We start from the raw sequence: 22,440 nt of genomic DNA on the forward strand, positions 1-22,440 counted from the left end.
GGCATTATTAAGCCCCCTGACATTCCACGACATACAACTCAGTTGTGCATCAAGTCCCGCCCCTGCCATAGTCTAAAGAATATTCTATAATAATGCAATATGCCATGTAGTATTCTAGAAAGTACAACTCTGTTCAGATGAGGTATGCATCAGGCCCTCCCCCTCTGTAAGGATAAAACCTCCGTAAACATAAGTCCTCCCCCCACCCACTACTGCATCCCAATCATGCCAGCAGCCACTCGAACCCTCCCCATCCCTCCCCTCGAGTCTCCTCAGCTGCCCCAACTCGCCGTGAATGTTCTCTGTACCCTCACCCCTTTTCCCTCCCTCCCAATCTAAACAAACCTCAAAAAGTCAAAACACAAGTATGGGGTATACCCTCAGGGGAAACAGCATCAAAGGGCACACAACCACAACTCCCCCCTCTAGCCTCTTAGTTTGTACCGCCCTCGAGTGAGGCCATGGGGGGGTAGTGGACCCTGAAGTACATTACCACTGGTAGTAGGTCCCTGTCCCTTGTCTCAGTCCCATCACTTGTCCGTAGTACATAGGAAGTAGTGACACAGCAGTGCAAGGTCGCCACCCGAAGGCTGGTGGCCGTCTCGACTATACTGGCTCAGGCGTCTCCATCCGATACAGGCACTCCATCTCCCTCCGCCGCATCATGTTCTCGCGACCCTCTCTGCGCCCTTCTGAACGCTTTCAAGTAGTCCTCTACTTTTTGCGGGTTTGTAAAGAAGCGCTGCTTCCCTTGGTGCGTAATTCGAAACCTCGCCGGATAGAGTAAGGCATAGTCTATCTGCGCATCACGTAACTTTTTCTTTATTGCAAGAAACTTACGTCTTTCCTCCTGGACCATGGTAGTGAAGTCAGGATAAATGGAGAAGTTCACGCCGTTGTAGGATAGAGTCTGTGTCGCACGCGCCACTCTCAGGGCTGTGTCGCGGTGTCGATAGTTCAGCAAGCGGGCTATTATGGGTCTTGGCGGCGCTCCTGGTTTAGGTACCGGTCCTAGGGATCTGTGTGCTCGCTCAATGATGAACTGCGGGGAGAACGCCTCTTCTCCAATTGACGTTAGGAGCATCTTTTCAACATAGAGTTCCATTCTACCCGTATTTATGGATTCTGGCATGCCCGTGACGCGAATGTTAATGCGTCTACTGCGGGCCTCCAAATCCTCGTTCTTGGCCGCAATCACCCGCAGTAGGTTGTCCATCCTGGCCAATTGAGTGGTATGGGAGGCCGTGGTATCATCGCCGTCAGAGATACGCTGTTCAGCCGCCGCGATTCTCTCTTCGTGCTGATCAACTTTGTGGATCAGGGCATCCATCCTGGAGGACATCCTGTCCACCTTGTCCACCACCGTGGCGAAGCCTTGTCGCATCTCTTGCAGGATCTGTTGTAGATCTTGGCTGTCAGGGGGGGTGCCGCACCTGTCCCACTCGCGCCGGGCTTCTTAACTGTCGCCCTCTGCCCCCTCTTCGCGGCCTCGAAGGATAGCTTCGACTGGCGGTTGTCTTGCCGAACCATCGCAGCTCCTCGGCTAGCGCTAGACTCCTCGAAAGGCTGTATGGGTGGCGCAATCCTTGGCAATATGCCTCACTCCGGGCTCACCGTCTCACGTCAGGAGCCACCGCTGTAGATGCGGCCCACCAGCGCCTCAGGATTAAGTGATGTTGTTTTCGGGTATGCCATGCCCCTGGCCCCACAATCCTCCAGCAAATCAAGGAATGTCACCAGTGTGCAGTTTTATCCCGCAGTTAGCAAGGATCGATCTCGCCCAGTGTTCCCCGTCCTGTGCCTGTAGTAAAATTAGCTCCTGGTGCACAACAGCACGGTCGGGTTCCCCAGCAGTGCATGGGCCGGTGGGAACGTGATCCAAAGCAGCAAGGATTGGCACAATGGTTCCGTGGTGCGAGTCCAAATGTCAGACCCACCACCTCTGCAAATGCGCTAACAACGCACAGCACCAACGCCCGTCGGGCTCTCCGCGAAGATGGCAGCAGGAGTATGGGCCTCCGTTGGTCGCTCGGAGATCGGGCAGACAATCCCGGTCCACGTCGCCAGTAGCGCCGCTGTGCGGCTCTCGGGGATGTTTAGCGGGCAAGGCGAGCGGCAGGAATACTCAGGCGTGACTCACCAGCACTTCCCGCTGATGTCGCCGACCAGCCCATTGGCAGCGGGAGGGCACCGCTCGCAGCAGCTCCGGACAGGTTACCAGCACGGAAGCCTCAGCTCCCATCTCTCCAGGCAGTAGGCAGGTGTCCGCTTCAGTTCTCAACACAGGGCTGAGGTTCACGCGGCAACGTCGTAGGCAGGGGATCAGTGGCTCGGATGTTCTCTAACGGGGTCCGGTGGTGAGGCCTACCGCCTCGTGGTCATCCCCGGCCTCGCTTAGTTCATTCAGCCCAGCTCACCGCTCTTCGTGGCTCCGGCGTCGGCGCCGGGGGGACTGTCGCAGCCCAGTGTGTAGGCACCGCCGCACGGATTTGCCCCAAACTCGGACCGAGTCTGGGGAATCGGACCTGTGACCAGATAGGCCGGTTTTGGGACTGTTAGGCTTCCAGTAAGTTAGGATAAGTGAAGGATTTATGCTCCAGGGTACAGGAGCCTCCCTGTTAGGCGGCCATTCTGTGTGCGCGCCCTCTAGCGCCCCCATCACTGAATAATTAAGACAGGCCTGGCATATGACCTTTGTTGGACTTTGCCCTTTCTGCAGGTTCTTGCCTAGACGTTTTGCCTCCCTCCTCCGATTTTTGCTGAGTTTGTTTTTGTTGGCCTTAGGACTCTGTGCACTTTAGCACTGCTAACCAGTGCTAAAGTGCTTGTGCTGTCTGCTCAAAAAATTGTAACTTTCGCTTATATACAATTGGCCTATTTAATGTACTTATACATCCCTAGCAAAGTGGCACTATGTGTGCCCAGTGACTGTAAAATAAATGATACTAGTGAGTCTGCAGCACGAATTGTGCCACCCAATCAAGTAGCCTTTTAAAAATTACCCAGGCCTGCCATTGCAAAGACTTTGTAGGCAATTTCAAACTGCCATTTTGACCTGGCAAAGTTAAAAATAAATTCAGGCCCTAACCTTCCTTATTAATACATATAAGACAATCCAGGATAGGCTCTGAACAGCCGAGAGTGCAGGGTGCAATGTATTTAAAAAGTAGGACATATACTTTTAAGTTTTACTTATCCTGGTAGTGAAAATCTCTTAAATTAGTTTTCACTAGTGTAAGGCCTATCTCTCTGATAGGATAACATTGGAGTTGCCTTATTATAGGTGTGCCTGGTTGGACCATCCCTTGCAGGATCAGAGGGAGGAGATGGGCACAGCCCCACTTACACCCGAGTAAGCTGGGTCCTGCCTTCACACAAAGGTCTACATACCCCCTGTAGTTAGTCTGGAGCCAATGAAGAGAAAGTAGGATGCCTGTGGGCCTCAAAGGAAACCTCTGGAACATTCTCCGTCACTTAGAATGCATAACCGGTATCAATACTGGACCTCAGACACCACCACTTCGGTACACTTCTGGATCTGTGGATACTCTGCCAGGGAGATGGACTGCTGTGGTGCTACAAGGACTACCACTCTGCTTGATTGATGCTATTCTATTTTATTCTGTGAGGCTTGTAAAGCTCGTAGCTACCCGAAGACATCTCAGCGCTATAACAGTCATCATTGTTGCCAGCTCGCCAGCGAGAGCTAAATACTGCAAAACCAAGTTGTGAAGGCGTTACGAAGGAAGATTTTGTTGGACAGCTGGCATAGTTTGGCCGGGAGGGTATTCCAAAGTTTGGGGACCTGATATGAGATTGAGCGGCCACCTCAATGAGATCTGCTGAATTTAGGAACCTGTCACAGATGAGCAGAGGAGGATGTGAGTGACCTTCCTGGAAAATAAGGCATAGCTAGCGATATTATCAGAGCAGGACCTATCTTATGGAGTGATCTGAGCAAAATACACAAGGATTTAAACTGAACCGACTACTCCACTGGGAGCCAGTGAAGATTTTTCAAGGCTTTTTTTTCAGCTTGATGTCTAGGAAGATTCGTGAGAAGCTGTGCAGCCGCATTCTGTGTAGTCTGTAACGTTTTTGTCACATATCAAGGTGAACCAAGGTATAGTGAATTGCTATAATCGAGGTGAGAGACAACAAGAGCTTGGACAATTAGTCTTCTTGCTAAACAAGGGAGAAGGTTTAGAACCTTTATCAGCAATCTCAGTACACCAAACCAATTAGACGCAAGTTTTTTGGCTTGGTGCTCCATGGTAAGACTGGAATCTGGCCACATTCCAAGACTCTTTATCACATCTTTAGGGCTGGGAGTCTCTCCAGACAGTCAGGCACAGTAGTTTGGACTCTCTTACTGAAGTTATTGCCCAATAACATAACCTCATTCTTGTTTTCATTGAACTTCAGTTTGCAATTAGCCATCCATCTGGCACTTCCTAAAGATTCTGCCAGATTCAGGTGACTGGAGCTGGAATTGGGAGAAATAGATATCACCAGCTGGGTGTTGTGGGCATAGCCAAAAGAATGTATGATTTCAGCCAGGGGTTACATACAAATATTAAAAGAATACCAGGAATGATCTAGCATCTGGAATATTCTACTGTTCAAGAAAGAAGAAATTGATTTCAAGGCCCGACCGATGACACCCACTTTTGATTTCCTATGGATGCTCTGAAGTAACTGCTGTCCTGCTGTGCTGACCTTGTCCTTGCTGCATGCTGCCTGTTTGTGAAGAACTGAACCTGTATTTATCAAACCCAGATCCCAGAGTGACTACAAGGGCTAGTTGGCTGGCCTCCTGATCTATTAAGATATTTTCTTTAATGGAAGTCATCATCTGTCACTGGCCAAAGAGTCATAATGTCAATGTATTAAATAAAGGCCATGATAATCCTTAATGAGAAGTACTAAACCGTCTGTATGCCACCTATCCACCGGACTGCATTCCATTATTTGGCCAGTGACAGGCGGTGACTTCCATTCAAGAAAATATCTTAACTTCGACCTGTGGTTGCAGTTTACCACTACTTTGGAGCCATTGTCTGGTGCAGATACACTTACCCATCATAATAAAAACACTCTTCATTCTTTGCCTTCCAAGAGGCAGGACTCTTTTATCTTGGATGCTAACAACCTTCTTTCATACAGATAAAATAGAGCCTTGAAAACTTTTCATATAGACAAAGCACACGTCGGCTGCCAGAGTAATTGAAGAATTGAATGTTTAAATAAGACTCGTGGGATTGTTGAAAGAGGCAACACTGTATTACAAACTTTGATTGCGTTATTCTTAATAAACCTTCATTTATGTTTTATGCTTCTACAGAGAAAGACTGATTAATGGAACTGTTGTATATAATATTAATGTGTGCTTCGGTATTTATATATCAGGTACATTTTATTGGTGGGAACATCACTCATTTAAGTGGGTTTTAGATTATCGTGGTGTAATATTATGTCAACAGAATCAGATACCATTACTACAGGAAACATAGAGACTGGCAGACTTAGAATTACCCTAAATCTATATCTTGGTGCTGAGATATTCCAAGAAGAGTTTGGGCTAGGGTCCCTTTTGGTGTGCTGGACCTTGTTATACATTAAGTGTTAATTAATTCCATCAGCTAAAGTCTATGGGTGATCCTTTTTATATTTTCTGGATACCTTAATATTGTTCCATTGGGTGCCTTTCATTGTCTAACATTTTCTGATAACCACAACAGCCTCAATGAAGCCTAAATCCTTGCAACAGCTACATGAAAACATCTCTGTGGTACTGTATGTTGAGATATCGTGGTTTCTTTGGATTTTAATGTGAAATTTTTAATTTACCTCAATATTTATTAAATTTGTGAATCTTTTAGAGCTTCAAGGATCCCAGTCCGAAATCCTTATACTTTAAGAATGACACGAAAGGGCACCAGAACAATATGAACCCTTCTAAATGGAAGTTAAGTCTAATCGATTTCACATTTGCTAAAATTGCCTTTGAGGGAGCGTGACACATTTTTTGATGTCTCCATCTGACAAAAATGATCATTATTATTCAATTATAACCTTGACTGTGGGAAAAAGACGTACTTCTATTCTTTTTCTGCTTCAATGACAGGGACTCAAACACCCAGTTCAGAGAATATTGACTCATATGGCAACAAAGTCTACAAAACAAATCTTGTGAATTAAGGGTATTCTGACTTCTCCCACAGTATAACTGTCAAGTGTGCTATAAGGAATGAGATTGAATGCAAGTTTGAAAAGTTAGAGTGCCATAGAAGGATTTGATTTTTGACTCATGAGGTAAATTTGACGATGTGAAGAAGCAGAAGAGGATTATAAAAATCTTTGAGGATGGAAAGTTAATCTTAGGGGTGGGCAAAATATTATTTTCCACCTTTGGAATTGGTGGAATTCTGGACAAATTCCGTCAATTACTAAGTGGCTGAATTTTTCTCCCATGAGGCTTTAAAATATGTGTGAGAGTTGGCATCCCCTAGCACGACTTTCTAACATGGACGGTTGCCAGCATTCACCAGTGGTCGGCACTTGAGCGGCAGCAAATCTACTTGAATGACCATCACATTGTGCAATCCACGCTACTTCATACCACTGCTCACACTACCAGCGCTAAATTGCAGCGCAAGCTGCATTTCTTTCTGCCCATTGGTGGAATTTCGGAGGATCTTGTGAAGTTTTTCTGTTACACCGTGGAATTCCATGGACTGAAACTCTGTGAGCTCGGGCCACCTCTAGATAAAATGTTCCTTCTATAAAAGGCCCGTTATGTATGATGGACTCAAGCCTTTTGGAAAATAGTTTCTTAAATGGGGCTAGAAGGCATTGTGGAGTGCCATCCTAACATTTCTGAGAAAACATGGTGTTAGAAATTGAATTTTTAGTTGGCTAGGGCACGTGCCTAAGCCCGGTAGAAACCACCACTCTAGTCAGGGCAAGGGAGTTACACATCAAAGATAACCCCTGCTCATCCCCTTGGTAGCTTGGCAGAGCGGTCAGGCTTATTCCAGAGGCAATGTTTAAAGCATTTGCGCAACACACTAGGCACACCACAAAAGAAACTCCACACAAAGTGATATCTAAAATAGCCTTTGTATTGCTCATAAAACACATTAGAACGTAATCACATAAATACACTGTGCCACCTGGCACTTGGCATGATTTTACAGGGATTATATATACTACATTGCCAATCGGGTCACTGTCATTACCATTAGAACTCACAGTTAGTGAAAACAACCAGTATCTCCTGGTAATATTGCACTTAGCATGAATGCATTAGACATGAACATCATAATCATCAGTGCTCCCTAGTAAAAAGCAGTATACATACATCATCACTGGGGAAGACCACCACATGTATCATTACATCTGGGTAAAAGCTGTAGGGTAGACCTGTGAATTGCCATCAGCCCAGAGCTATGCAGATCACTAGCACAAAATTCGCAGTGTCACTAAGCCCATATCCCGAACACACTTGGGGCTTTGGCCACTGCAATTCAGGTACTTAGACCAGGCCCCCTCCTTGGTAGCCACAGCCTCACTCAGGGAAGCATCCTTGCCCCCTAAAATGAAAATGCCTTCGTTGGCGGTGAGACCTCACATGGTCCACCGCATCTGCAACTGACACCAGGCGCAGCTGCCGTCCGGGATGTTCAAATCCCCACCAGAGGTTTCCCCTACCCGGTACCTTCACTCTTGTTGATCTCCTCCATTAGATTGGCCGCCCTTCGTGGTTCGCCTGTAACTCTAACAGGTGGGGGGAAAGTAGGAGGCTGCAGAATGGAGCCTGCGAGGCTCTGGAGCTACCCTGTGGCCCAAAGGAGCCCGCGAGGCTCTGTTTTGGTCGTTCCAGTTGCACTGCCCACAACCAGGCCCAGGAACCCATGGGCCTCACCACCTCCTCACGGAGCCCCACCCAGGATCAGGCATAGCAGCTGCCTGACTTCCGGTTTCCAAGGAGCGAAGTCTCCATCAACTTGGGTTCCCAGCTGCAGGCGCCCAGGATCAAATAGTGCTCCCTTCGCTTGGGGGAAGGCGCATCGTCACACACTTCCCCGGGGACCGCAGGGCAGAAAGGGAAAATAGGCAGTACTCCACCTGCTTCTGAAACACAAGGCCACGCCAGGGGATCCGGCACACCGGGGCAGAAATCCTGCAGGGTTCTAAGCCCCGATCTAGGGCATAAGTAGAAAATGAAGCACTCTGCCTGCCTCCCACTTCAAGCCACAACCAGGGAGCAGGCATAGCTTTTCTCCAGGAACCTGCCAAAGGTAGAGCTGGCACAGGCAGGCCAGCACACTGCAGAACAGCAGTCCCTTCAGCTGACAAGCAGGGCAGCAGGTCAGGCCCCCAGTGGTGGTTCCTCCTGGCACACTGCAGTCCACGCAGTGTGCTCTTCCATGTTCCAAAAGTTCACCACAGACATGGGTTCACCGCCCCAATATTTATATCACAAATGTCTTTATTCTACCCCCTGGCACAGTGCTCTGTGCCCAGTCCAAACCATTTCTGGGGGGCAGTTACACCTCTCTTTTCAGGTGCGCAATAACCCTCATTGTTAGTGTAGGCTCTGGCCCCAGACACACCACAGGGGGGTGGAGCCAGTATTGTGTAAGGCTGGCACAGTCCTATTCAGGGTCAGGGGCTACTCCTCCCACTGCTCCAAATGCAGATGAGCCTATTCATCCTCGTGCTGACTCGCCCAGCCCCTCTGGAGCCACTGCACCTCCACAGCCCCTGTCATCCAGAGCCAGACATTCAATACACAACAGGCAGGCACAAAGACACATAGCACACAGAAATACCCACTTCTAAAAGAAATGCCCACTTCTAAAAGTGTCATTTCTAAAAGAGTGATAATAAATCTGCAAACACCAGTATGCAGCATTTATTACTACTATTCCAAACATACCAAACGTGATCACTCTACTCCTCTCATGTCAGAAATTACCACTGAAACACATATCAAGAAATGCCAAAATGCATTACTATAAGAGGGCAGCCTCACAGTAGTGAGAACCCAAATAGGCTGTTTGTCACTACCAGCACATGCCACACATTTAAGGCACATGTCCTACATTTTACCTACATTGCATCCTGCCCATTGGGCTAGTTAGAAGCCTACCTTAGAGGTGACTGATATGTAGTAACAGGGGAGTCACAGACGTGGCACCCACTTTACGTGCCACGTCACAGCCGCAGTAAACTGCGCGCGCAGGCCCTGCAATGGCAGAGGCCTCAGACAGGTTTGAAAGGCTACTTTGGTGGGTGGCACAAGCAGCACTGCAAGACCACCAGTTACAATTATTTTGTTTGCCCTGGAATATGAGATACCACTTTACAAGGAACTGAAAGGTAAATTAAATATGCCAAGCAGGAGTAGGCAAATCCTACCACGGTTACCATAGAGAGCACATGCACTTTAACCCTAGACCGCAGTGATAAAGTGCCCAGAGTCCTAAAACCACCAACACCAGGTCAGAAAAATACCAGGAGGAAGGCAAAAAGTTCTGGGATGACCCTGCAAAAAGGGCCAAGTCCAACAGTATGCATTACTGTTTTGTGACCGAATTCCAGTTGCAAAACAGTAACTGATGGTAACCCATCACCATAAAGACTTTATTCAATTTTCAAGAAATTATAAAAGCTTACTGCAAATACTTGAATAAAATAATGCAACAACAAAGAGCTGATTAACAATTCATAGGTTAAAATCACAATACCATAGACTGGGACCTCAAGTTGTTGATCGTCAAAGGTAGACAAAGAAAGTGCCATGTGCATTTTACAGAGTGCAAAAACGCAATAATCCTTTCATCAATTTATTAGTCACATGACAACAGTTAGGAATATTGTTTTCTTATAGAAAGATCCCCCGTTAAAAAATTAAGACTGCATAGCAATTTCATGTGACTTCAATAAATAGAGGAGACCCAAGCTGTCTTGATATGAAATTGAATTAAGTGGTATTATGAAGGGAAGCAAAAAGGTTGTTCTTGCAGATCGATATAGAGGTCAAACTAGTAAAAAGTGTACAGTGAAGTGATTTTTTAAGAGTAGGCAGTTGTTTCTTTTTAAATGCATCCTGTTCTCATTTAAGGAAAACGGGCTGCATTTAAAAAAAAAATTGCTTTATTAAAAACCGATCACGGACATGATGCTCCTTAGCAGGCCACCATCTCTGTAATGGTTGTGATTCCTCACGGGTTGCAAATTGTGACCTACCTCATTAATATTCATGAGACAGGTCGATTAGGGACCCACAATGAATCCCTAAATGACACTCAAAGAGTTTCATACATTAGGAATACAGATTTCCTCACTGCAATTGGGAGAGAATCGCAATTAGAAAATCGGTATTCCTAATGTTTTTACATCTGGCCCTTAGTCTCATTCTGACTGCCAATAAAATGATACATTTGATTTCAAACATTGTTCATGCTTGGTTTTACAATCTTTGTTTGCACAAATTGCGTTCAGACACACATGCAAAACAGTGTGTAATGAGGATAACATGCTGGAAAACTGGTCACAACAGGATGTTTCTGCAAGTCATTCCCCATTGCTCTGAGGAAAACCTGAAATGAGGCCCAAGAAGTAAAACCACATGAAAATATTACTTCCCAGGACAATTTTGTACCCAACCACAACTTGGTAATCCTATCATAAGCCTGAAGGACTTGAGGTTGTCTTCTGACTCTACTGTTAGAATCGAATTCTTGTAGCTACCTGAACCCTTTGTTATTCATTATTTTAGTTGCCAAGAAAAACTATATCACATTGATTATGCTGTGCTAACTATATCCTATTTATTTTCTCTTCATTGCCTTTCTCTTTATTTCATTTCTTGTTTTCCCTCACTTTAGTGTTCATTCTTATTTAGGTTGCATTTTACTGTATATGGAGCAACTTTAGTAATAGTTATTAAACTGAAATATTTGTGGATATAAAAAAAAATCCCTCATAAAATGTATTAAGAACGAAACAATGGATAAAATGTAGACCACTCATGGCAAATCTAATGTACAAAACCCTTAAAAGGAGTAAGATATTGCTCAACATATGCACCAACCCTTCATTTTATCTGAACAGGCCGTAACAAAAGAACATATTGGCTTGCTGTGATCAAAGCAATATTGTCCTAACATTGTCCTAATATTCCATTGACAGACAGGAAGTGTTCATGTATAGCATTAAAAAAGGACATTTAACTTGGATTTGTGTCAGAGTTGGAGTTGAATCAAAATCAGAGAAGTTAGAGTTCAAGGCTCCGAAGAAGGTAAAAATATCTGGAGCAGTGGACACATTTGTCTGTGTCAAATCATAGAAACAAGCCTACGATTTTCACTCGAATTTCTCACCTTTGTACATTTTTCTAAGTAATATATCATCATGGAAGTTACCAGCTGCATGAGTATTCCCTTTACAGCTGTTTTTTGGCTTCATTGATTTCTCCAGGTTTACCAGATGAAGATGAAAGCGTTCAGTTACCTACCAGCAACATGGCAGGCACATCAATTGAAAGAAACAAAGATAGCCACAAGAGCCAGGTATGTGCCAGACATTTATTCTATAGGATCATCTCCAATTATAAACTGAGTAAAAATCTTCATACACAAGAAAAGCGAAAAGGCAAAGGTGTATAGTCGCGTCGACTAAAAATGTACAAACTGCCATGGAAAGATCAAATAGCTGATTGTATGAAGTGCTTTGAGGTACTAGGAATAATATAGTATTTGAGTATTTTATCAGACCGATATGGAAATTGAGGCAATGTGTAGTTATTGATAAATCTTCTTTTTGGATGATATATTTCCGGCTAAAGGCATTCGATTGAAAAACATTGAGATGTCAAATGAATGCACTGTATTGAGCATAGCTAACAGTTCTTCGAAATAGATTGAAAGATGGCTGCAGAGTAAGGGCCTTATTATGACTTTGGTGGTGAGTCAGCTGGCCGCCATGCCAGTGCCCCACTGCCAAACCGCCAAAACCATATTGAGACCTTCTGCTGGATTCCGACTGGAATCCAATTTGGACAGTCCTGAGGCGGCTGGCCCATGGCAGTGCAGTGTTAAGGCTCATATGTGAGCCGTAGCAAGGCACCCCAATGGGAACGCCATTGCACTTTCCTGCAGGGCACGGATTGTTAAGTCTATGCCCTGCAGGAACTGGGGGTTCATTGATTCAAAGGGGGGCAATTCATGTGCTCCCTGCATGCAACACCTGGCGCAGAGGCAATAGAGGGCCCCTTTGTTTCCTCACAGCCACACTTTTCATGGCAGGCTCTGTGACGTTGGGAAAACTCCTAATATGCTTGGTGGGGTCGCAGTGGCACCACCAGCATATTTGGTGCATCAGACCACAGCAAGACTGCCAGAGATCACGGATCCCTGACAGCAGAAGCAGTCCCATGGCGGTCTTGACCACCAGTGCCGCAGTAGCCGCACCGCCAACATCGGACCGCCAAACTCACAATAAGGCGCTTAGCGTTGTGTATTGCATGTGATTATCCAGAGGAAGATGCTCAACACCCATTTATTCTAAAAGGAGAGGTGCCCAGCTTATACACATGGATCCCAACCCTCAACAGGAACGCAGCATCAAATAAATCTGTACTGTGAGACTTTTGCAGAGTTCAGACATTCCCAAAGAAGAAAGCACACCCAGAAAATATGAGATGAGTGACTGACAGGGCTATTGCAGGGGAGCACGATGATCAGGGATTAAAGTTTCCTCCACTTTTGGGGTCGTGAGGGTTCTGAAAAGAAAGAGAGAGCTGGGGAGCAGGGAAAATCTCGAGGTGGGCAGGGTCCAGAGAATTAGGGGGAGTATGGAGGATTCACCCGTTAAAATAGAGAACTACAGAGACACGAATCACTGCAAAAAAAATATATACCCCAAAAATAACTAATGGGTCTATGCAATCAACTCTATATCCTGTATATATTTCAAAGCAGCAAGTATGTATCAGAATTTGGCTCCACACACCGAAGTGTCACATTTTTCACAATCCTCTCTCTCATGAAAACGTATGCTTGCATCCAATACTAAAATCTGTTAACGATTGTTTAAGAGCTTTGAACTTTACAGAATGTACTTAGAGAAAATGAATAAAACTAACAACATTCTAAGCGTGTTGGAAACAAGAATGCAGGCCAGTGCTTATTTTACTATACCTGTGTTTAAAAATACATCAATCCGTAAGCAATAAGCTGACACATACACAGTGTGAACGAAAATAAAGGTGGTGACTGGTGTGGGTGGATCAAATAGTTGTGGTATAAGGGAGGGTAACCAGATGTCACTCTTGAACATGCTTTGGTAAATTCCATGGTAAAGGACTTTACTTTTAGAGCTGTTTTATTCTTCATGTTCCTTTTTAACCATCCCCCTTAAACCCCAGGTGAAGGTGCAGTACTTGACAGCTCAGTTCTATATACCTAGCACTGTTAGGCCACAACCTCTTCTAACCATGCATTCATACGCTGTCTTTCAAAGGAGTGGTAAAAGTGGAAAGCAAGCATTTAGCAGTTGCATCGTGATTTTATTGTAAAACAAAGTGTTTTCAAACTTCAGAGGCATCTCTTGGAAAACTGCATGAGGTGGTGTTGAGAACTTCATTGATACAACCACATGAAACCACACTGTTTGAGATGCACCTAGTGTTCCAATGTTATCCCGCACGATGGGGAATCCCTAGCCACACAAGCATTTAATACAATCGTTATTTATTTATTTATGTATGTAGGTATTTATTTATTTATGTGTTTTGTGAAAGCATGTCACCTTGGGACTACTTCAGAGCCCCATCTTACAAAAGGAAGCAATAAACAAGGGTTTCTAACTGGCGAAGAGCAGATAGAAAGGCAAAGCCCAATGAAATGCAAAGGAAATCCCCTTACATGAAATTCTGTAATCACTGAACCACCTTGCGTCTTTAGTCAAATGCCTTCTTATGTGGTTCTGCATTCAGCAGTTTCCAGAATCACAGGTAGTTTGTTTCTGTACATCAGTACCAGGGCAAGTGTATCAAGAATATGTGTTCGCGAATTCCTAGTGCTCATCCACTGTGTTTTTGATGTTTGGAGGATCATTGGTGAATCCACAGACAGCTGAGTGACTGAAGAGACCTGGTAGTAATGTAATGGGGTGTTTGTGATTGCAGTTACACAGATTTTATGTTGCAGTAGATCTTGTGGGTGATGAAGATCGGTACCAATGGGGGACAGTGAAGGGATTTCGAGGCTGGTATCATATGGTCATATTTTTTCAGTTTAATCACATCCTGGCAGCATCGTTTTGGAAGCTTTATGACTTGAATGTGGGCTGTTCGGTAAGAATGAGTTCATCACAAACATGATCTACACAATTCGGTATCCACTGCTCACATGTACGAAGGACGCTCAACCACAGAAAGCATGGCCTGTCCAAACAAGGCTTTGTCATTGTGTCATACAGTCCCAGTACAAAGATAATATGTTAATTCTGGTTGTAACTTGGAGGCATGCAATGTATTTACAGCTGAGTATTTTTAAGTTGCACGTGTGCAGTTTAGTGAAATTACTTGGTTAATGCTGCGGAAGTGAAGCTAGCCCCATTTGTAATTAAATAAAAATGGCATTCTTTCTTTTAAATTAAATCTTGCACAGCCATCTACCCAGATCTCCGGTACTGCGGAAGAGCGTGGCACGTGCTTTACTATCCATCACGAGAGCACTCGTAACACTGTCAATATACACAAATATGACAGTTGTGAGCTAGTATGGGAAGGGCTCCGATTATTTTGTTCCCAAGAAAAAAATAAAGGAAATATGTGGTAAAAAATACTCCAAATTAGGAAACAGCAAAGAATTGCTTAGCAATTATTTCAGTTAACTGAGCACACAATAAAAGTAAGTAGTTGCCAATCACTGTAAAAATTAGTGACCAGCAATTACTCCCTATGATTAGTCGAACATGACACAAAATAAGTGATTAACATGTTTTCCAAAGTTGGCAAGCAGCAGTTTCTCTAAAGTAGAGGATGCTTTCTTACCGTCAATTGTACATATTGTTTTTATTTGCTTCCTATTAGAGGCCATATTACGTATTGGCATTGTTTGCACTTTGAAAAGGTGCGCCAAATGCAAACAATGACATTGCGCCCAATTATGGTGACTGCGCTGCCCTGGGGAAAGCTGTGAACTTGCGCTGCCCTGAGTGCAGCACATTTATGTGAAAACACTGAGCAGCTGCTCCGTGTTTTCACAGTGCAGGTGACACCTGCCTGTACTTTCAAAGTGGATTGGAGATCCCCTGGCAGGCAGGTGCAGTCAGTGACTAGGACCCCCTTTATCCCCTGCAGAGGACTACTCTCAGAGGAGGCAACTGGCAGTGCGCCTTCTGAGGGCTTCTTTGACTCTGTGCCCATGTATGTAATATAGCGGGGGTGCAGAGTCAAAGGAATTCCCTCATTTGCATAGGGCACGCCCCTTTGCAAATGAGGGAACACTGTCTGTTGATATCGCTGGCGCTTTTAGTGCACCAGTCTCATCATTATTATAGAAGGGGACGCGTCTGAGCCCCCTTCTAAAATTCCAAAGGGTAAAAGGAGATAAAAATGAAAAGAAGGACAACTTGGGCCGTAATATATAAAGTGCCTCATGGGGCGCAACGGACGTTTGCACCCGCTTTGCGCTCCCCGGTCACCTTATGTAATGCGGCCCTAGTTGTCCTTCTTTTCATTTTTATCTCCTTTTACCCTAACAGTCCAGATAGTAGGATCATTTTTCCTTTATCTGACAATAGAGATCAATGAATTATGAAGCATGCTTTAGATTATTTGAACAACTGTTTCCCCTTTCGAGTCAATATTTACTTAATCATGTCCTTTGTATCCCGAGACAGATCATTAATGAATGCACATAGAACCAGAAAAAAACATTATTTTTTTTGTAGCCCTCCGTACAAAATAATTAGAAGCCAGATTGTTCTGCCATAGGAAAGATAAACATCACTTTTACTATGGGTTGTGACTAATCTCTCACAGAGTGAACTCAACCGAGTTTCTATTTAGTAAATATGTTTCTGTCGGGATTCTGAGTTTACCTTTGGCAGCTTAACCCCCGAAACAAAAACGTCATAAGAGAAAAATGCAAGTGTTACATGAACACCATCACCAAACCAATGTTACAGTAAAGAAATAAAAAAAAACTTCCCACACCACAATAGCTAAAAAGAACAAAATATAATGATGAATGTGTGGCAAAAATATGGTAAATCGGCTGTAGCTATTAGGAGTTATTACCTTTTCACTGCCCTTATAATGTATAAATGTCTCATGAAATCCTTAGGAATGCAGAGAATCGTTGGAAGTGCAAGGATTAAAAACGTGCATTGGAATGTTTTTGAATCATAATCAGTCTCTGGAAGTAAATACAATTAAAAACACCAAAGGTATGTCAATGTTTCTCAAAAAAGAGCAACAAGAGCGACAGCAGAATATTCATTTTAGATGTTGGCTTTAGAGAGCAGCAGTCTGCATATGTATAGTTTCCAGTACTTTAAAATATACATAAAATGGCCTTTGGATCTAACTAGAGGAGTAATACTTTCTAACCTCATTCTATGGCTATTTGATGTATCTTTTTGTCTTTCAGAAAGTGCTTCTATTGGAATGCATGAGGGACACTTTTGCATCTGAAAAGTACTCTCTCAATATTCTGTTAAATTCGATTCAGTATCCCAATAAGCTTCGTTCAAACAAAGCAAACCTTTTTGTTTACTTTAGTACTTGCATTGGCATAGCCAGGAGGGTAGACCTTATTGTGATAAACCTCCTTTGAGGCGCATGCAATACATGTAAACAGCATTAGTTAATGCCTCTTTTAACTTGCGCTAGAATGTTAAAGCCCGGACTGTGGATTTTACATGGAGGGCACTGAGATCTAGCTATGCCCTCCCCCCCCCCCCACAAAGAATACATGTAATATCTGGTAGTTTTAGCTGCGTTGGCACCCTTCCACATCTGTTAGTCAGCCGCAGCAGCAAACGTTATTGCTTAAAAAATAGCGATTGAAATAAAATGGGCTCAGTATGAGTTCTCAAGTATTAAATCTGGATTTTCTAGTTGTCAGGACTCGCTACGTTGTCTTCCCATGTGCTCAAAAATGCCCAAACTTCCAGTGAAGGTTCTTGTATTCTTGGCTGTTGGTTCAAGTTCCAAAAAGCCCTTTTCCCACCATTAGACTGGATCAGAACCAATCGTCCTGTCACCAATGGTCTTGATGGTTAATGTAAACGCAGGAACATCTGTCTCTGTTTTAAGGACCTTTCTTACTTTCCAAGATGCCCAACAGCAGGCAAGTTTCTTTCAGTAAGAACCTGCGCAAAAAAAGCACAATTGGTTTATTTTTGTGTTTGTTACTTGGGTCTAGTCTTGGCCTCCACCTGTCGGTTCTTAAGCTCCTGGTGTGTTGTTTAAGAGAAGGAAACTGCAAGCTTAATTCCCAGAGGATCCTGGAGATTCTTAGATTGAGAGAAGATATGTTTTCCTTTACAGTTGGAGGTGCATTGTCTTTATAATCAGCAGTTGTTGTAGCAGATGGTACCATCCAGAGGGGTTGGGCAATGCTCAGGAGCCTATAATTACAGAGTATGTGTACTAGAAATGAAGAAACATGTTTCTCTACTTTGTAGATAGGTTGCTTAGGTAAGTCTTAATGTGTCTTTATGTGTAGCAAAAGCTGACTGATTGCCAATAGGTCCTGATTAAATCTGCCAGAGTTCATGTATTCTTAGATATTAAAATAGCACACTGAAATGAGTTTCTGATGTGCCAACCGGTAGGGAGAAACACCCTAATTTGATTGTAATGCAGAAAATATTATTGATTTTAGTGGAAGGCAGCGTCTTAATGATTTGAAATCTATTAATGAATATTAAATGTTTGGTTGTTTAAAGAAATGCTGGCCGAACTTGTGAATTCAAACTACCTGCATCTGACACGTTTTTTTCTGAAGTAATTAACATATTATCTGGGATTGATGTCACCACAGATTATGTTCCTCTCCCTGGATTAACACTTACTTGATTAGATCGATGGCGACCAGTATTTTTCAATAAAGTATTTCAACTGCCTAATTGGTGCAGGTTCCGTTATCTTTACTTACCTACTTTCATTTGATATTTGGAGCTGCACAATTGTTCGAACATTTGGCACATCTTTCCTGCCAAGAGAACTTTTTTGACACTTTGGAGCATTTTTGGCTCCAGTAACTGCAAAAGGGAAGTTAATAAGCATGAACTATTTATCAATGAAAAGCAGAACATCTCTTCAACCAGCTTTGTATTTATACTTCATATATATTTTAGGAGAGCTAGTCTAGCAGCACCTGCCCAATATTCCGATGAGCTCAATGGCAGAGAGGCACCAAAAAGCACAAGAAGTCAGTCCATTCAGGATAATACATAATCCTATGATGTGGTTTATCCAAAACAATGGTAGTGGACTAGTGTGCCCACCTTCATGCCCTGCTCAAGTACCATAACCGGAGGTACTGTTTTAGCTTGACCACATGTGGACAGATATGAAAAGTAAATTGACAGGCCATGTGGCAGAATTATAATAAGTAGGTAGGTCAGGAGACAGAACTAATAGGGAAAATATACTACAGATATATGTTGCAAGGACAAGAGACCTCAGACCCACCCCTCAGCCATACAGTTCAAATGTGCATGGACTGGCAGGAGATGCAGCAGAAGACTGGGCAACATTTCTCATCACTACAAAATACCAATCTGACAATTTACAGTCACTGGGCCCATAACATAACCTACTTATAATCACCGGTCCTCCAATGGATCTTTTACGTGAGCTATTCAAAGAACATGAGGTATTCTCTTATGAGGACTTGGAATAAGAAATCCCAAAAACCATGACATTTTCCAAAATCTATTTGTATCAGTCATTATCATAAACAATGAGGTTCACTCCAAGAATAACTCAAATATGATAAAATTTGCTCATGTAAATTATTTATCTAAAGCCTCAATTTCAATTGTCAGGAAACATGAAATCGAATTTATTGGTAAATTAGCCACACAATGTCATACAGATTCAAATAAGAAAACATTTGCTGGTTTCCTGGGAAGGAAATGAGAGAGAAACATGGAAAAATCAAGATTCATCATTTCAATCATAAAAACCAAATGATGCGGCGTGGTAGTGCAACGTGCCACAGAAAGAGTCAGTAAACCCTTCAGTTGAAAGGTTGTCACCTGCACACTTTACCAGCTGGTAACTGCAGGTTCGAGTCAGTTCGGGAAAGTTCAATTCAAATGGGTATGGCATTAAAGAAAAATCAGAGCTCAGTCTGACAGCATGCTAGGCAGGTAAATAGATAATGAGAGCCAGCCACATCTGCTCATGCAAGGGGCAATTATATTTCCAAATGTTTTAGTTTACATCCACAAAGTATCTGTTCTTGTCACCTCATATGATTTCCATTGGTCATTCACAGTGGGCTGTTCATGGTGTGATCAAAACCTCACTGAAAAATCTGGAAGCATTAAGTAATCCTTTTGCAAAATCATCAAACTCAATTATTTTATATTTCCATCCTTTCCTCGGAAGTAAGAAGATTCATTTTGTTCACTGTCTGTCCGTTCCTAGACACTCTCTCTGGGTTTGCAATTTTATCGATACATTTCTGTCAAAAGTTGCTGAATCATGCAAGAGTTCTTTGCCTTCAAGCACAAAAAGGAAACTTCTCAAAAATTTCTCACAGCGTTTAAAGTGACTACTACAGTTAGATTCTGTTTTTTGAGCAAGGAAAGAAAAGCATCTGAGGCCTACATAAAGATTTGCTAAATCATCCCCACGTAATGATTAATGAAAAACACACATTAATATAATTATTTCAATGTTCTTAGTTAATTCAATCATCATCCTTCTTCTAGAACTTACATATAAATATTAGGCACTACCAAAATGTATTTGCATGTTTAAAAAAAAAAAGAAAATATTTATATTGTCATTCTAAAGTACACGTTTTTATCACTCAATACTAGAATAAGCTGCAAGCTTTCGTACTATCTGGCATTGCTAAATGAAGCCTTCTAATCATTTCAGGTACTTTATTCTGTAGTTTCTCAAACCAAGTGTTTACATGCGTAGGTAAATATTATCTGTTGCTCTCTTTGTTTACGTTGTTCACATTTCCATGTTTTAAACACTTCTGCATGCTTTTACGACGTTTTTCATTTCAACCATTTTACATGTTTCCATCAAAAATGTATTATTGTAAATGAGAATTGGGAATTGATAGATGCAAACGCTATCTAACTTTTACGCTCCATCACAAGTGACAATTAGATTCTTTTCAGAGATGCTCATCTTAAATTATACCTCGAACATTGCTACACAGGTGTTACTTGTGGTTGTGGGGAAGGGTTCATCCAAGTCCACAGACCTCACCGGCAAAGACATTGTAGGAAAGCCTCAACACCTTGTTGATAGGCTAACTCTCAGGATATTCTCAGACACAAAGGATAACTACATACAGGCCAAGACTTGTAGGTAGGCACAAAGGGAACAAATATAGATATGAAAAGGAAACACCCAGCACCAGCTTAAAGCTTGATCGCGCTCCACTTTTGAAAAATAATCTTGCGTATGGGCATCAATTTTGAACCATTTAACCACTAAACACAAATGTGTTCCTTATCTTTAGCTTTCTTAAAAAGTGTAAAGTAGAAAATCGCAAGGTTTTTTAGCAGTCTTTATAACCAGCAAGCAATTAGGATACACATACAGAGTCCATTTACAAAGAGTCAGAAGATTTATTCAATAGAGTAATTCCTAAGTTTAAAGCAAAGTTCCCACTTTTCTGAAATTCACAAATATTTATAGGAGCCCTTCTTAGAAGCTGCGACTGTTGTAGAAGGGCTGCATGCAGAAAGACCTAGGAATTCGGAAGTGTGGGACATGTTTATTGCAAAAACAATCATGTCAGTTCACTATTAATGTTTCTCCATAGAGAGTTTCCCCCATAAATGAAGCCCTTACTTATGCCATCTCACTTTATGTGTTTTCTCTCCTCTTTCTCTCCACAAAAATATTTACTCCAGTTCTTTAGTAGTGTAATTCTGAGATAGTTTTCAAGGTGGATGCTACCTGCAAAAGCTTTGTGGATACCTGTAAACCTTTTAGAGTCCTCCCCCACTTAAATATCCATAAGTCACCTCTGAGGAGATTTGCTCGTACTTAAAAGTAAACGAAACTCCATTATCAGTCAATCAGTGAAAACTGTTTTAGTTTATTTAAGCCAACATTTCTCAAACTACACATCATAGAACTGCCAGTCTCAGCTCCAGGTTGGGGACAGAATCAATACAGAGTTACACTCAACCATTTTGCTGAGATTTCCCCATACAGAGAGTTGAGGGATTTACTTCCTAAATGAGTAACATGTCTATCCCGGGAGCAATTCTGTGATTAGTCGCGAGTCATATTCAAACAAGGATAACAAAACGTGCAGAGATAAGAGCTATAATCAACTTATCTCATATTGTTTTTATAACTTCCCTCACCTTGTGTATCTTGTCTCATTTTTTCTCTACAAAGGGCTGCAATTGTGTGCCTCATAGAATTTTGCAGCCTTGCTCAGAATCTTAAAGTATCAAACCAGGCTAATGGAGTCAAAACTGTCAAACTGGTTTCCATTCTTCTAGCTTGGATCATAAAAGCATTTGGAAGGCTCAGCAAATATATTAACTGAGGTAAAGAGGCCATCAAGGGGATAATTCAATACATCACATTTGGCATATTTAAACAAATGTAGGTAACTTAAGCCAGATATATAGCAAGCAAGTCAGCGAATGGTTGTGTTTATTCAAGAGGAGAATTACGGAGCACCTGGATTTATCATTGCTCTATTAACCCAAGAGATTATAAGATATTTAAAGAAATAAAAGAAATTGCCATCTTGATTCCCTCCCTGCTTTGGGAGTCCAAGGGCCCTTCATGACCAATTGTTCACTGTAGACACAGATTGACATCGGTGCCCCCACAGTCCTGATGAATACCCTACTGTAAGGATTTAGGCTACCCTACATTATCCCTGGGTCGAAACGTCGACAGCTCTATTTTCTATGCCAAATGTGGACAACAGTGCTTTTTTCACTGCGCCAAACATAACATTATGGCTCTGTAAATTCATGTGTAGCCCTGTGTCAAACAGGACAGGCTTTGTATGTAATTTATGATGTATATATTGTCACTGCCCTCCTCTTTTTTCACTAAACCGTCACTTCTGCACTTTGCTGCACCAACCCTTCTTTTTCTCTTCTTTGGGGAACCACTGCATAATTTATTCAGAGATATGTTGTATTTTTAACATGCCAACATGTGTTCAATATGATTAA

The 22,440-nt window shown here is 42.7% G+C and overlaps 1 protein-coding gene across 1 annotated transcript in view; it reads left to right on the top strand.

Annotated features, from left to right (window-relative positions):
* The window catches only part of MYO16 (myosin XVI), a 2,830,569-nt gene that overhangs the window by 2,736,877 nt on the left and 71,252 nt on the right, over positions 1-22,440 (top strand). The window contains exon 34 of the mRNA XM_078658257.1: positions 11,491-11,582. Coding sequence (XP_078514383.1) covers positions 11,491-11,582 — 92 coding nt within the window. The remainder of the gene's footprint in view (positions 1-11,490; positions 11,583-22,440) is intronic.

This window comes from Lissotriton helveticus, chromosome 8 (assembly GCF_964261635.1).
Source record: "Lissotriton helveticus chromosome 8, aLisHel1.1, whole genome shotgun sequence".
Classification (NCBI taxonomy): domain Eukaryota; kingdom Metazoa; phylum Chordata; class Amphibia; order Caudata; family Salamandridae; genus Lissotriton; species Lissotriton helveticus.